The following is a 12,726-nucleotide window of genomic DNA, read 5'->3' as shown; positions in this document are numbered from 1 at the left end:
CACCAGGATTTCTACCAGTGGGGCCAGAACCAGAAGCTTTCCCACTGTGGTCCCCCCAGGCACCAAGAATACAGAGCATAACAGCCATAGTCATAGTGTTGCATCTACACTTTGTGGTTGATAATTAATAACAGAACTCTGCTCCATGTCTACCCAATCCCCTCTTGAAGCTGTTTGTCCTTGTTGCTGCCATCACTTACTGAGGCAGTGAATTCCACATGTTAATTATTCTTTGGGTGAATTATAGAATAATAGAGTTGGAAGGGACTTCATGGGTCACCTAGTCCAAACCACTATGCAGGACACTCACATCCCTATCGCTCATCTAGTGTAATCTGCCACCCCTTTGCCTTCACAGAATCAGCCTCTCCGTCAGATGGCTATCCAGCCTTTGTTTAAAAATCTCCAAAGATGGAAAAGCCACCACCTCCCAAGCAAGCCTGTTCCACTGAGAAACGGCTCTAACTGTCAGGAACTTCTTCCTAATGTTTAGATGGAATTTCTTTTGAATTAGTTTCATCCCATTGGTTCTGGTCCGTCCCTCCGTGGCAGAACAACTCTGCTCCATCCTCTATATGGCAGACTTTAACGGTAAGGGTAAAGGTATTCCCTGTGCAAGCACCGGGTCATGTCTGACCCTTGGGGTGACGCCCTCTAGTGTTTTCATGGCAGACTCAATATGGAGTGGCTTGCCAGTACCTTCCCCAGTCATTACCGTTTAGCCCCTAGCAAACTGGGTATTCATTTTACCATCCTCGGAAGGATGGAAAGTTGAGTCAACCTTGAGCCGGCTGCTAGGATTGAACTCCCAGCCTCACAGTCAGAGCTTTCAGGCTGCATGTCTGCTGCCTTACCACTCTGCGCCACTAGAGGCTCTATGGCAGCCTTTAGGATTGGGTATATTTGCAGTTTTAGTTGTAATTTAGTTGTAATTTAAATTCCATGAATTTATGCAATGTTACATGCTTTATAAATTATGCACATTACTTCATTTATCCCCCAACTTTTCCCCTAGTGAGACTGAAAATAGCTTATAAAATTCTTTACTTCTCTGTTTCATCTTCATATCAGTGCTTTGAAGTTGGTCAAGCTGAGGTGATATGACTGGCCCAAGGTTATCAGCAAGCTTCCATGGCAGAGTAAACATTTGAACCTGGGTCACCCAGATACTGGGAGCCAGCCAACCATCACCCCTTCTTGTCACTGCATAGTGCCCAGCTGGGTGTAGGCCTTTACACAACTATGTGGCACTTGACCAGGTACTGTCTTTCCAACCAGGTAGAGAAACTAGCCATCAACCCACCAGTAGAAGCCCTTTTAATCCTAATGGCCAATTGCCTTTGAGTGTATGATGATAATTTAATTATGGGGCATTGTTTGGGGCTGTTCTAAGGAACAGCCAGGAAATCCTTTCAAGATAGCAGGGGTTCTGAGGAGTAGAAGGATGTAGAGAAAGGTGCCACAGACAGACAAGCTCTTTAGCAGCAATTTCCATTTTGGCCCATCAAGTAGAAGTAGTATAGCAATTTGGTTGTGTTGCTTGAGGATCAGGAAAGCACACTGGAGATATTCTGCCTAATATCTTAAATGATTGGGGGGAGCTGTGACTAATTTTAAACCCTTGTCTGCTGTAACAAGGCAGGCTTTAATTTTGACAATGGGGGTCAGAAAAACTGCATTTTTCAGCTACTTCAGAACTTTTAAAGATCAAGATCTAACTGCTAGCGGGCAGTCCTCCTCACTGAGATTCTTTATCTGTATTGAACTTTCATTTAGTAAACCAGGCATCAATAGATACCTGCTTAGTAGTCTGTGCTAAGAATTACAATCAGGAAGGAAGATTTTGTTAACTGGAAGAACTTTTTTCTTGTAAGCATTCTTCTAATTCTAAGATTGAGGGCAGTTTCATATACTATAAAGTCCATGTGGCTACCAAACACACTCCTGGAAATCTGTGCTGGGAATTCAAATCGTGGGTGATGAGTCACCTGATTCGGGTCAAACTATAACATGCAGAGAGAAAGGACTTCTTCCTGCCAGTTTTCCTGACCTGAAGTGCTACCACAGGAGAAATATTTGCCCCATTTGGGAACTAGCATATACTGTAATTTCTCCGATGCTATTTCAAGTCAGATAAAACAGTATGGCTTGAGCTCCTTCAGTCCATGCACTGTAGCTCCAGTTTGTCCTTCCACCATGTGGCTGGGAATAGTTCTCAGCACAGAACTTGAGGTGCATATCTGTTGACAGATCACCACATAGACCTTGTAAGGTGTGAATCAGCAGAGTGTCATAGAAAAGTTTACAGAGTTTGGGGGACTGGGTTCATAATACTAACTTTAGGCTTGGCTTGCAGAGCTATAATAAAATTTTCTGAATGTATCATACCTGTCCTTTTGAACCTATGTATATCTCTTTTAAGGTTACCTCTTTAGTGTGTGAACAGTGGAAAGTTTTGCTTACAGGAGAAATGTTTGAAGTTAATACTGTTAAAATGTTTAAGTACTTGAAAAAAATTAGTTCTAGTCATTGAATTGCAGTAGGATGACTTCTACTCTTGTATTCATTAGCATGAATTAATTGTTAGTGGTAAACTGTTCTATTTTTCTCTCCTCAGTTTCTCACAGTCAGATTACTCGTCTGTATAGCCGGTTTACCAGCCTGGACAAAGGAGAGAATGGCACTCTTAGGTAGGTACTGTTCACACAGCTATTATGCTTTCTAGATGGAATTTGAAGTCTTAGTTACTAACTAAGATGCATTAACGTTTTTTTGCAAATCAGAAGAAACTGGGATTCTGTCAATTATGTCCTTGTAAATGTGAATTCCATAATTTGCAATGATAATAATCCTGAGATTATCCTGTAGCACAGTGGTTCTCAAACTTCCTAATGCCACGATTAATACAGTTCATATTGTGGTGACCCCTAACCATAAAATTATGTAAGTGTTCTTTCACAGAAACTAAACCGAAACTGACCAATGGCATGAAGATCCATTGTTCATGATTGTATATAAATTGTTTTTTTTCCCCTGGGCTTTCTCAGTTCAGTTCTGCCTCTTGTCCCACCATACCCACCTTGCTCTTTTCCGCTGCTCCAGACAAACGAATGCTCTATTTCGATCTACCCCGTAAGGCTGTTGTGTAGATCAAGGGTAGTCAACCTGTGGCCCTCCAGATGTTCATAGACTACAATTCCCATGAGCCCCTGCTAGCATTTGGGAATTGTAGTCCATGAACATCTGGAGGACCGCAGGTTGACTACCCCTGGTGTAGATCGTACCCCCCCTGGCCAAGCTGCTTGCCCTGCAGCGACCTCTGTGAAAGGGCCTTTTGACCCCCAAAGGGGTCCCAACCCCCAGATTGAGAACCACTGCTGTAACACAAGGCACAACTTTGCAAATCACATAAGGATGATTAAGTTTGGAGAGAAAGGCACATGTTCACAAATAAAGTCTTATACAGTCAGTCTATTGATTATTGTAGCCCAGTACTGTCTGCCTTGGCCAGCTGTGCCCTTCAAATATACTGATAAAGGAACCTTTCCCAGGGCTGGCGTGTGGGGTCCTTCAACTGGAGAAATGAGAGTGGGATAGATTGGTTCAACCTGGTGTGCAGATTCTCTGCTAGGTGTGAGAGTGCCTAAGTATTAATAGCTTGTGTAATGACTAATGGTAGATTTGGATGAGGATATTAAAGGTTCAAATACCCACTTGGTTAGCTTCTGAGGCTAGATCTCATTTCATGAGAAGGTTTATACATGTAAAAACAAAACTAATGATTCTCTGTCCCTTCCCCCCATCCCCTACCCAGATTTAACCCAAATATTTTATGAAAACAAACTGCATGACTAGCCCAGCTCTGTGAGCTCTCAAGATGACGAGAGCCACTGGAAGTTTATCCTCCTAGTTACCCTGCCCCTCAGACAGGCTTAGATCTCTAAAGCAGTACTGGATGCAATGTGTGGGTCTGCTTTGAGGTGGAAATATGCTAAAATTGTAGAACCCAGAATGGTTTGTGCAGCACAAACAGATCATAAGATCTAACTGTATTTCTGTAAAAACAGATCCAATACACTGTGTATATATTTACAAGTATGTCAATAGCTTTTTGCTGGTAAACTTCTTTAATCCACTGAAAGATACAGCTCATGTCACCTAAGAGAACTGGGTTTTTTGTATCCCGCTTTTTAACATCCAAAGGAGATCCAAAGTTACTTATAATTGCCTACCCTTCTTCTACCCACAACAGACAACTGGTGAGGTAAGTGAAACTGGAGAGAGCTCTGAGAACTGTGACTTGCCCAAGGTCTGGCTGCATATGGAGGAGTGGGGAATCAAACATGGTTCTCCAGATTAGAGGCTACCACTCTTTACCACTACACTAAGCTGGCTCCTACTGGTATCTTACTTTTTTCCCTATAGGAGAAAAAAAAGTAAAACTGATGTCATGCATAATACAAAGTTGCTTCTGCAAAAAAATGAAGTAATGCTGATAATGCTGCTATAGGATTTGGTGCTAACTCTGTGATTTTACCATAAGAGTTTCCACTGACTGCTAGAGACAATATCTCTTCCAGTTTCCCCTGAAGCTGACATCATGCACACCAACAGCACCTCCCTGTCTCTTTATCTTTATTGAATCTGCGGGCACTTTTGAGATGTTGGAAGAAGATAGTAGGCTCCACCACAAAATGGCTGCCAGAGTGACTAAACAACGACAAAACTTTGGGAGGCACCACAGAATTCTGGGAAGTTGTAAGCTAAACATTCTATGGTGGAGGCAGCTAATTCCAAGTAGGAACTCTTGTAAATACCAAGGTGTTGCCTGCTATGCTTTTCCAAAGCATTTTCTGCATCAGAACTCAGAACTTTCTGCATCAAGAAAGCAGAGGAAAGCGGGGGTTGACACTTTGCTTTGGAAAACAGATTCTGCTTGGTTTCAGCTTCTAAAGACAGGAGAAGGCTTGCTCCAAGTACAGCTCCAGCAAGAGGTTTCCATGTCTAGAGACATCAAAGTCTGTGTTTAGCTGTACTGTAATTTGGGATATAGGTGCATTGCTATAATTTCTGTTCAGTTACACATACACACACACATATAAGAAGGCAGCACTGTATACATGGGGGAAATGATGTGAAGATTATTGATGGGCCACTTCAGATACAATGACGAATATAAGAGGAGGCCACTGGTATTAGAGTCCCCTGTACAAAGAAGTCTGTTGCTGAATGTGTGCCCTGCTGTGTAAATAAGTTAGATAGCAAATATTCAAAGCTTGTTGAATATAAAATGAATGCTTAGTAACATGCTGCTAAAATGCATTGGTTCCTGGGGAGATCTTTTTGTAAAGTTTTTGTTCTGAAATGTGAACAAACACACAGTAATCATTTCCTGTATGTTCTAGCCTAAGCCAGGTGAAGTAGGTTTTAAATTGAGACTTGTGTACATAAAATAAGCACACCTTGCTGCTCAGTATTCATTTACTTTTATGACTTGTGCAGATTTTCCATTTGGCATACTTAGCAGATAATGTCCCTCTCATGAGTGAAATGGCATATTTAAATGCTAGTAACAATATAGCATAAATAGTCTTAAAAGGCATGGTTACATGTGGTTAATTTTTAACTTCAAGACCAGCCATAAAACATAGAAATGTCTCACCTGTGTCTTACATTTAAACTTCAGAAGCTGAATCTTAAGAATCAGAGCTGGAGTGTTAATGGAAAACTTTAGCAATACTGGGAATCCAACACAGACATGTATTGTGAAAAGCGCTAGCTTTCATTGGTCCCACACTGGGTGAAACTCCTGCCTTCTGGGCTGATTCTGTAACTGAAAATGGATACCTCAGATGGCTTTTGTCCCAGTGTATATCTGTATTGTGCAAATAAGTATAGCATTCAAAACAACAAGCATGTAAGAGTAATTTTACCCCATATGCTGGCTTATTCCTATTTATTTGCATTTTTCTACTCTTCATTGATTAAGAGTTTAAAGCAATTTATAGCAATGTTCGATGACTTAAATTAAAATAGATCCAAAAATAGCTTGATAAATATCTGCTAAACTCCTGCATAGTTGTATAAATAATACCAATCTTATCCCAAAACCATATGAAACTGACAAATGACATAAAAATATTACAAAGTCCAGAAACCAGCTATGCTTCACAATAGAGAGAAAAACGCGTGCTGGAATAATTTTGCCTTACAGAGTCTTTGAAACGTTATCAGGCCCTGTTGCGCATTGGTGCCTTGTGACAGTGCATTTCAGAGGGAGGGTGCCACAATCATGAAGGTTCTCTCCTGCTGGAAGAAAGTTCTGGTACTGTGGGACATGGGATCTTTAACAAGCCTTGCAATGATGAACAAAGGGGATCATAGTAGGAGAGGCAGTCCCATAGGCATGAGAGTCTCAGACCATTAAGAAGAAGCAGCATTGGTTTTTATACCCTGCTTTTCACTGCCCTAAGGAGACTCTCCTTTACAACAGACACGTTGTGAGGTAGGTGAGCCTGAGAGAGCTCTGACAGGACTGCTTGGTCAGAACAGCATTATAGGGGTGTGACAAGCCCAAGGTCACCCAGTTGGTTGTATGTGGAGAAGCAGGGAATCAAACCCGGCTTGCCAGATTAGAAGCTGCCACTTTAAAGCTAACGATCAACACCTTGAACAGAATCTGAAAATTAATTGGTGGACCGTGCAGCTGCTTTAAGATTAGTGTTGTATGAGCTGACCATGGTGACTTGCTCAGCAATGTGGTACTTGGAGATTCCAGAGCAACTTCAAGGAGGAAGTTGGAGTAGTCTAAACCACAAGTGATCGTTGCATGGATCAGTGTCAGAGGTCAGACTGCAACAGATATAGGGAAAGTTATTGGGCCTAGTGCACATGGAATGCTTTTTTGGCCACCACAGACATGGAAAGCATAGGATGAAGCCAACCACCACCACCCCTGGACTCTTGGAGTCTATAGTAGAAAGCTAGATTCTGTTGACAAATCCCCATAGCCAAAGTGTTTCCTAGACATATAACCTGTTTTCACAGGTTTAGTTTCAGCCAGTTAACTCCTTAACCATTCCACCACAGCATGCAGACATTGCACCAGGAAGGAGATACCTGCTTCTTATCAAGCAGGAAGTAGAGCTAGGTGTACTGGTGGCATATCATCTCAAACCTGACAAGAAGGTCTGAGACAACATTGATCCGTGTGGGATTCTTTAATTTAGAATGAACCCTTTTCTCCAGTGACTGCCATCATTGAGCATCCTTGGGGGAAGGAGGCAACCGTTGTATAGTGCAGGATTTCTCAACCAGGGTTACATGAAACCCTGGGTTTTCTTGATGGCTCTGGAAGGGCTTCCTGAATTAGTGTGAGTTGATTAGTTTTTAAATGTATAAAAATTTGTTAAACATTTATCATGTGATGTGACCATATATGGCAATGTCAGCCTGCTTCCCCCTCTCAAAATGGCCAATGTTGGCCCTAGTGTTACCCAAATTGCTGAACACGTGTCCTAAAAACACGTATCTTTGAGCTCATGGGGAATATTAGCTCAAATGCTGCGAGAGGGGGGTAACTTAGCGTTATCGGATCGTTACCTTTGTATACGAGGGTTTATTACGCCCGTGGGAACTCAAGGCAAACACAGATTTAAATGGTAAGCTTTTATTGAAAGGAAAATAACAAAAGTACACACAAATAGCTAACACACATACAAGCAGTCCTATAGAGAAGGGGGAGGAAGAGTGGAAGGCTTGATAGTTACCTGTCCGAGGAGTGGTGGGTCAGAGGAAGAAGCACGAACCAGCGTGGGAGGTCCCGGGTTGGAAGACACTCAGAGTGGCTGTGTGAAGCCACAGTTTTTATAGGATTTTGGGAGGGGGGCTATGTGACAAGGCTCAGGTAAGCATGTGCTGGAAGTTTCCAGGGTCCCCAGAGATTAGGACAATACCTGGCCAAGTGGGGGGATGGCTGTAAATGGATTTGGATAAAGGTAGCTATCAGGTCTAGCTGGCAGGATGTGGGGAGGAGATTTCCCCTGGCAGAGGGGCCAAGTGTGAAAAATGTTGCAAGACAAAGGATTTTCCTAGGAGCCCTTAGGCAAACAGGAGGAAGCCAGTCCACTCCCTTAGAAATACAATGGGGGGGGGGGGTGTGAGCTGATGCAAGCTTGAGTCCAGAGGCACCTCTGGGTCAGGCAAAGGCTGTCATTCCAAACCTAAGGCAGAGATGGAGTCTGGCCTGGCTTGGCCGACCCTAGCAGTGTTGTCTTGGCTTTAGCTTAAGCCTAGACTATTGTGGGGTGCCATTGGTTATAGAAGACAGTATGCCTGTCAATGAGGCAGGGGCCCTGCCACACTTAACACTAGAGGGGGTGAGAAAGGGAGGGCCACAGGTGGGCGTATACACAGCTATGCTTCCCAACCATATTCTGCATGATCATGCCACTTGTCTGGAGTTTCTTGAAGCCTGAAGGAGTTTCTCAACAGTAAAAAATGTTGAGGAAGACTGGTATAGTGGTATCTCTTACTCCAGTGAAGCTAGGCAGTTAACCACCTGACGGAGAGGCTGATTCTGTGAAGGCAAAGGGGTGGCAGGTTACAGTAGATGAGCGATTGGGATGTGAGTGTCCTGCATAGTGCAGTGGGTTGGACTTGATGACCCATGAGGTCCCTTATTCTATGATTCTATGTTAATAATGTTATACCCTGTACTATTTTGTTTCATAGTCATTTGACCTTGCTGTTTATATATTTTCCTCTATACTTTTGTGCATTTGTATATAAACTATGTGCCGTTGAAATGAGTTCTAGTTCACAAGGGTTTGTCTCAATAAAGTGTGTTCATATTTAAGACACCACAAGATTCTCACCTCTCTGGAATTTATTACTCTTCGACTAGATTTTGATTTTATGTGATGTGTATAGCAATCTATAACGTAACTATATTTTTTGGCATTCCTTCCCCTTCTTTCTTTGTACTTTAATGAGGGTGTGTGTGTATACCTACAAGGATACAATAACAGTCCACAAAATTTTGTCATTATTTTATTAGCATTCTCTTTGCTATACTTCCTGCAAAGGACTACCCACTGGAGTCCAGTTTGTTTTTGTTTGTTTTTTTGGAGGGGGGCTTTTTTTCTATCCTAAGCATCTTTAAAAAGACCAGAGTTTTAACTAAGATGCTTTTATAATATGCTGCCTACCTTGTATTTTATCTTTTATAGTTTATTTAATCATTTTAATATCTGTTTGGTTATGTAACCCCATGGCCTATTTTATTATTTTGTTGAAATTTTAAACCCTATTTTTATATGTCTTATACATATTTTATGCCAATAAAAGGTTACTGACTGACTGACTAAAAAGACCATTATAGCTATTATGTGAGGCCTGAACAGCAATCAGTTGATTCACAGCATAAAAGTTTAATATTGGTTTTGGACTAAATATCAGATGTGGATTGGGTTTTTTGTTTATTCTGAAACTGTAGCCGTGAAGATTTTCAGCGCATTCCAGAGCTTGCCATCAACCCACTTGGGGATCGGATTATCAATGCCTTCTTTCCAGAAGGGTGAGTTTCTATCTAGTGTATTTTAGATTTAAAAATTTTTTAAATTAAATTAAATTTTAATTTATTACATTTTTCACATGGTGTATGAAGGTTACAAATACACAGATAACAGATCAGTTCCTCAGGATAACAAGGCAGCTTTGGAGGGTGCCTATACCTTGCTGAAGTTTCTCTCCAGGCTCCACCCACAAATTTCCAGAAATTTTCCATATTGGAGCTAGTTAATCCTATAGTTAACATGTTGAATATATCTAAGAGCTTTTTTGATTTAACACCAAATACTGTTTGTTAGGCTTTGATTGTATGTTGATGCATGGAAAGTAGCTGAGACCTCCTCTGCTACATTTAGAAATAACTGTACTAAAGATAGAATTGCAATTATGTTCATGGTGGCCAAGCTACTATTAACGTACCCACTTTTAACAGAGGTCTTCATTTAGGAGTTTTAATTCTCTTATTTAAAATATTTGCATCTATTTGGGCTTTTCTACCCAAATAAGGCCCTGAGAACAGCAAATACAAATATATTAAAATAACTTGAAAAGCAATTTGCATGTACAACTCCAGCTCGGGGCCCTGTCTGATGGTAATGGTGGTCCTTGGCCTCAATCAAATGCCTGGTGGAAGAGTGCTGTCTTACAAGCCCTGTGGAACTTTGAGAGCTCTGTGAGGGCTCACACTTCAGACAGCAACTCATTCTACCAAGCTGGAGCCAGAACCAAGTGCGCCTCTCTGGGGCTGGGGATCATCAGCAAGTTGGAGTTAGCTGAACAGAATGCCCTCTAGAGGTGGTCCCTCAGGTACCCAGGTCCCAGACTGTGGAAGGCCTTAAAGGTTAGAACCAGCACCTTAAACCTTACACAGAACTCAATCCACAACCAGTGCAGCTGTTGGAGAACTTGGCCTATCATGGACCTTCCATGGGGTCCATGATAGAACCTTGTGCGGCCATGTTCTGGACCACCTTCAATTTCCACATCAGGGAAGGCCTGCATAGAGCGAGGTACAGAATACTAACTACTTTATGCTCCTAAGGTAATGCTACTTTAGTGACCTGTGCCTCCATAGTAAGGGAGGTGTCAGAGGTTACTCCCAGGTTCCTGGTGGCCTGTGCAGTCTGAAGCTGCACTCTGTCAAAACAAGGGAGGTACACTTCCTTAAGTGGCCCTTTTCCCAGCCACAGGACCTCCATCTTCAGGGGTTTGAGCTTCAGACAGCTTTTCTGAAGTCACTCCATCATGGTCCCCAGACACTTGGCCAAAGAATCAGGGGAGCACACGGCTGGCCACTCATAAGCAGATAGAGCTGGGTGTCATCCACAACCCTGCCCATATCTGGACAGACTGGCCTAGAGGGTCCATAAAGATTTTGAATAGAACCAGGGAGAGGATTATGGCCTGTGGAACTCTGCAGTGGGGTTTCTAGCAGGATGACTGCTCTTTCCCAATCGTGATCCTCTGTTCCCAACCTTGGAGAAAGGAAACCAGCCATTGAAGAGCTGACACCCCACACTGTCACATTTGCAAGGTGGTGAGCAAGAAGCTCTCTGAAGCATTCAAATTGGTCCCCTGAAGACTGCCAAGGGGCTTCCAGTTCTTGTACTATGTTAACCCTTGGTGGAAGGTTACGGCAGCGTGATAAGATTTACCCACAAAAAAGCTTATAAAATCCTCGCAGCTAAGTGCCAGTTGTGGGCAGTCAAAGACTGAATCACCCTAAATAAATGTGCTGGGCTCACAGATGCAATGGAGGTTGTGTACAAGTCACTCTTTGCTACCTTCACTGTTGTCTCATAGGTTTTCATAAGCATCTGACAAAATGTTCTTGTCATGAGTCTTCCTCCAAACACACTCTAGTCATTTCAGCTCCTGCTTCTTTTCCTCACAGCTCCTCTGTGTACCAGGAGGCTCACTTGAAATGGAGTCGAAGAGGGTATTGGGGCATGATTACATCAATGGCTGTCAATAACTGGTTATTCCAGTCATCAACCAGATTAACAAGTAAATTGCTGGAAGGTATTGGGTTCCACAGAGCATTGAGGAATTCATAAGTCTCCAGAAGAAACGATATCAAAACCAATGATTATTAGTTACTGGAAAATGATATCCAAACCGTCACAGTTCCAGGAGAATCAACAGTGTCACACTCCCTCTATCCATCTTCCGATAACAGCTCATCCACCAGGATGACCAGGAGTGTTTGAGTCACATAATCACAAAATACTGCCACTTCAGGAACAAGAAATTGTTGTCATCATACTATTTAGCTAATCTATTGATTCCCAAACATTGGATAGCTCTCACTTTGGCCCATCTCAGTGTTCTTCCATGTGCTTTATTAGATGGGTGATACCATGATGTACCACTTCAGAAGTATATATGCCCTTGCACTACTGATGAAATTGAAACATCTGGACAAGTGCTGCTGCACTGCTTCTTCTATAATGACCTTAGATATATATTTATTAAACCCATCCTCCCCAAAAATCCTGGGAAGAAGGGAGGTATGGTATTACCTCCTTTCTTCTTGCAGACCTTGTATCCCAGATCTCAGGCAGTTGCCAAATTCTGTACAGCAAGCAGATTATACTGAGGTAAAGCATTTGGTAACATGTATACACTCTCTGTTAATCAACTTTTTATTCTGCTTATCCATGCCCATAATTAATGATTAATTGATTGAGTCCAATCACAATGCCTGGAACCAGATTGGAAAGGATACAAACTAATGATTAGCTACTAGAAAATCTTTGAAAGTTCCTTAAGTATTTCTTGTGTGTTAAAGGTTTAGATATATTTTAATTATTTTTACCCCATTTATCAAAAGAAACCTTATTGGTTGTGACATAAGTTCTTTTTTTTAATGTGTTGTGTTATTAGCCAGTTTTTTATTGTTACTTGCCTTGAGTGCTGGGATGCTTGGGACAAAAGTGGGAATATAAATATTTTAAACAAATCAAAATGTTCTGGAACATCCCAGTTTTTATCTTGCCTTGGCAAAAGTGGATTTTGCCAATTAGTAAATTACTAGTTGACCACTGTGATTGATGATTACTTTCCCTGCTGAGGAGTCTCAATTTATGTTAAGTCTTGACATGCTTGTTGAACATTCATTCACTTAAGTAGCAAGGCAGGTTTTATGCTAAGAGG

At 41.9% G+C, this 12,726-nt stretch overlaps 1 protein-coding gene across 2 annotated transcripts in view; it reads left to right on the top strand.

Moving 5' to 3' along the window:
* CHP1 (calcineurin like EF-hand protein 1) overlaps positions 1–12,726 on the top strand; it is a 34,647-nt gene that overhangs the window by 10,545 nt on the left and 11,376 nt on the right. For both annotated transcript variants that reach the window (XM_077322851.1, XM_077322850.1), the window contains 2 exons: positions 2,618–2,690; positions 9,497–9,577. In XM_077322851.1, coding sequence (XP_077178966.1) covers positions 2,618–2,690; positions 9,497–9,577 — 154 coding nt within the window. The remainder of the gene's footprint in view (positions 1–2,617; positions 2,691–9,496; positions 9,578–12,726) is intronic.

Source organism: Paroedura picta, chromosome 2 (genome assembly GCF_049243985.1).
Source record: "Paroedura picta isolate Pp20150507F chromosome 2, Ppicta_v3.0, whole genome shotgun sequence".
NCBI classification, from domain to species: Eukaryota; Metazoa; Chordata; class Lepidosauria; order Squamata; family Gekkonidae; genus Paroedura; species Paroedura picta.
This window is presented reverse-complemented; position numbering and strand designations above follow the sequence as displayed.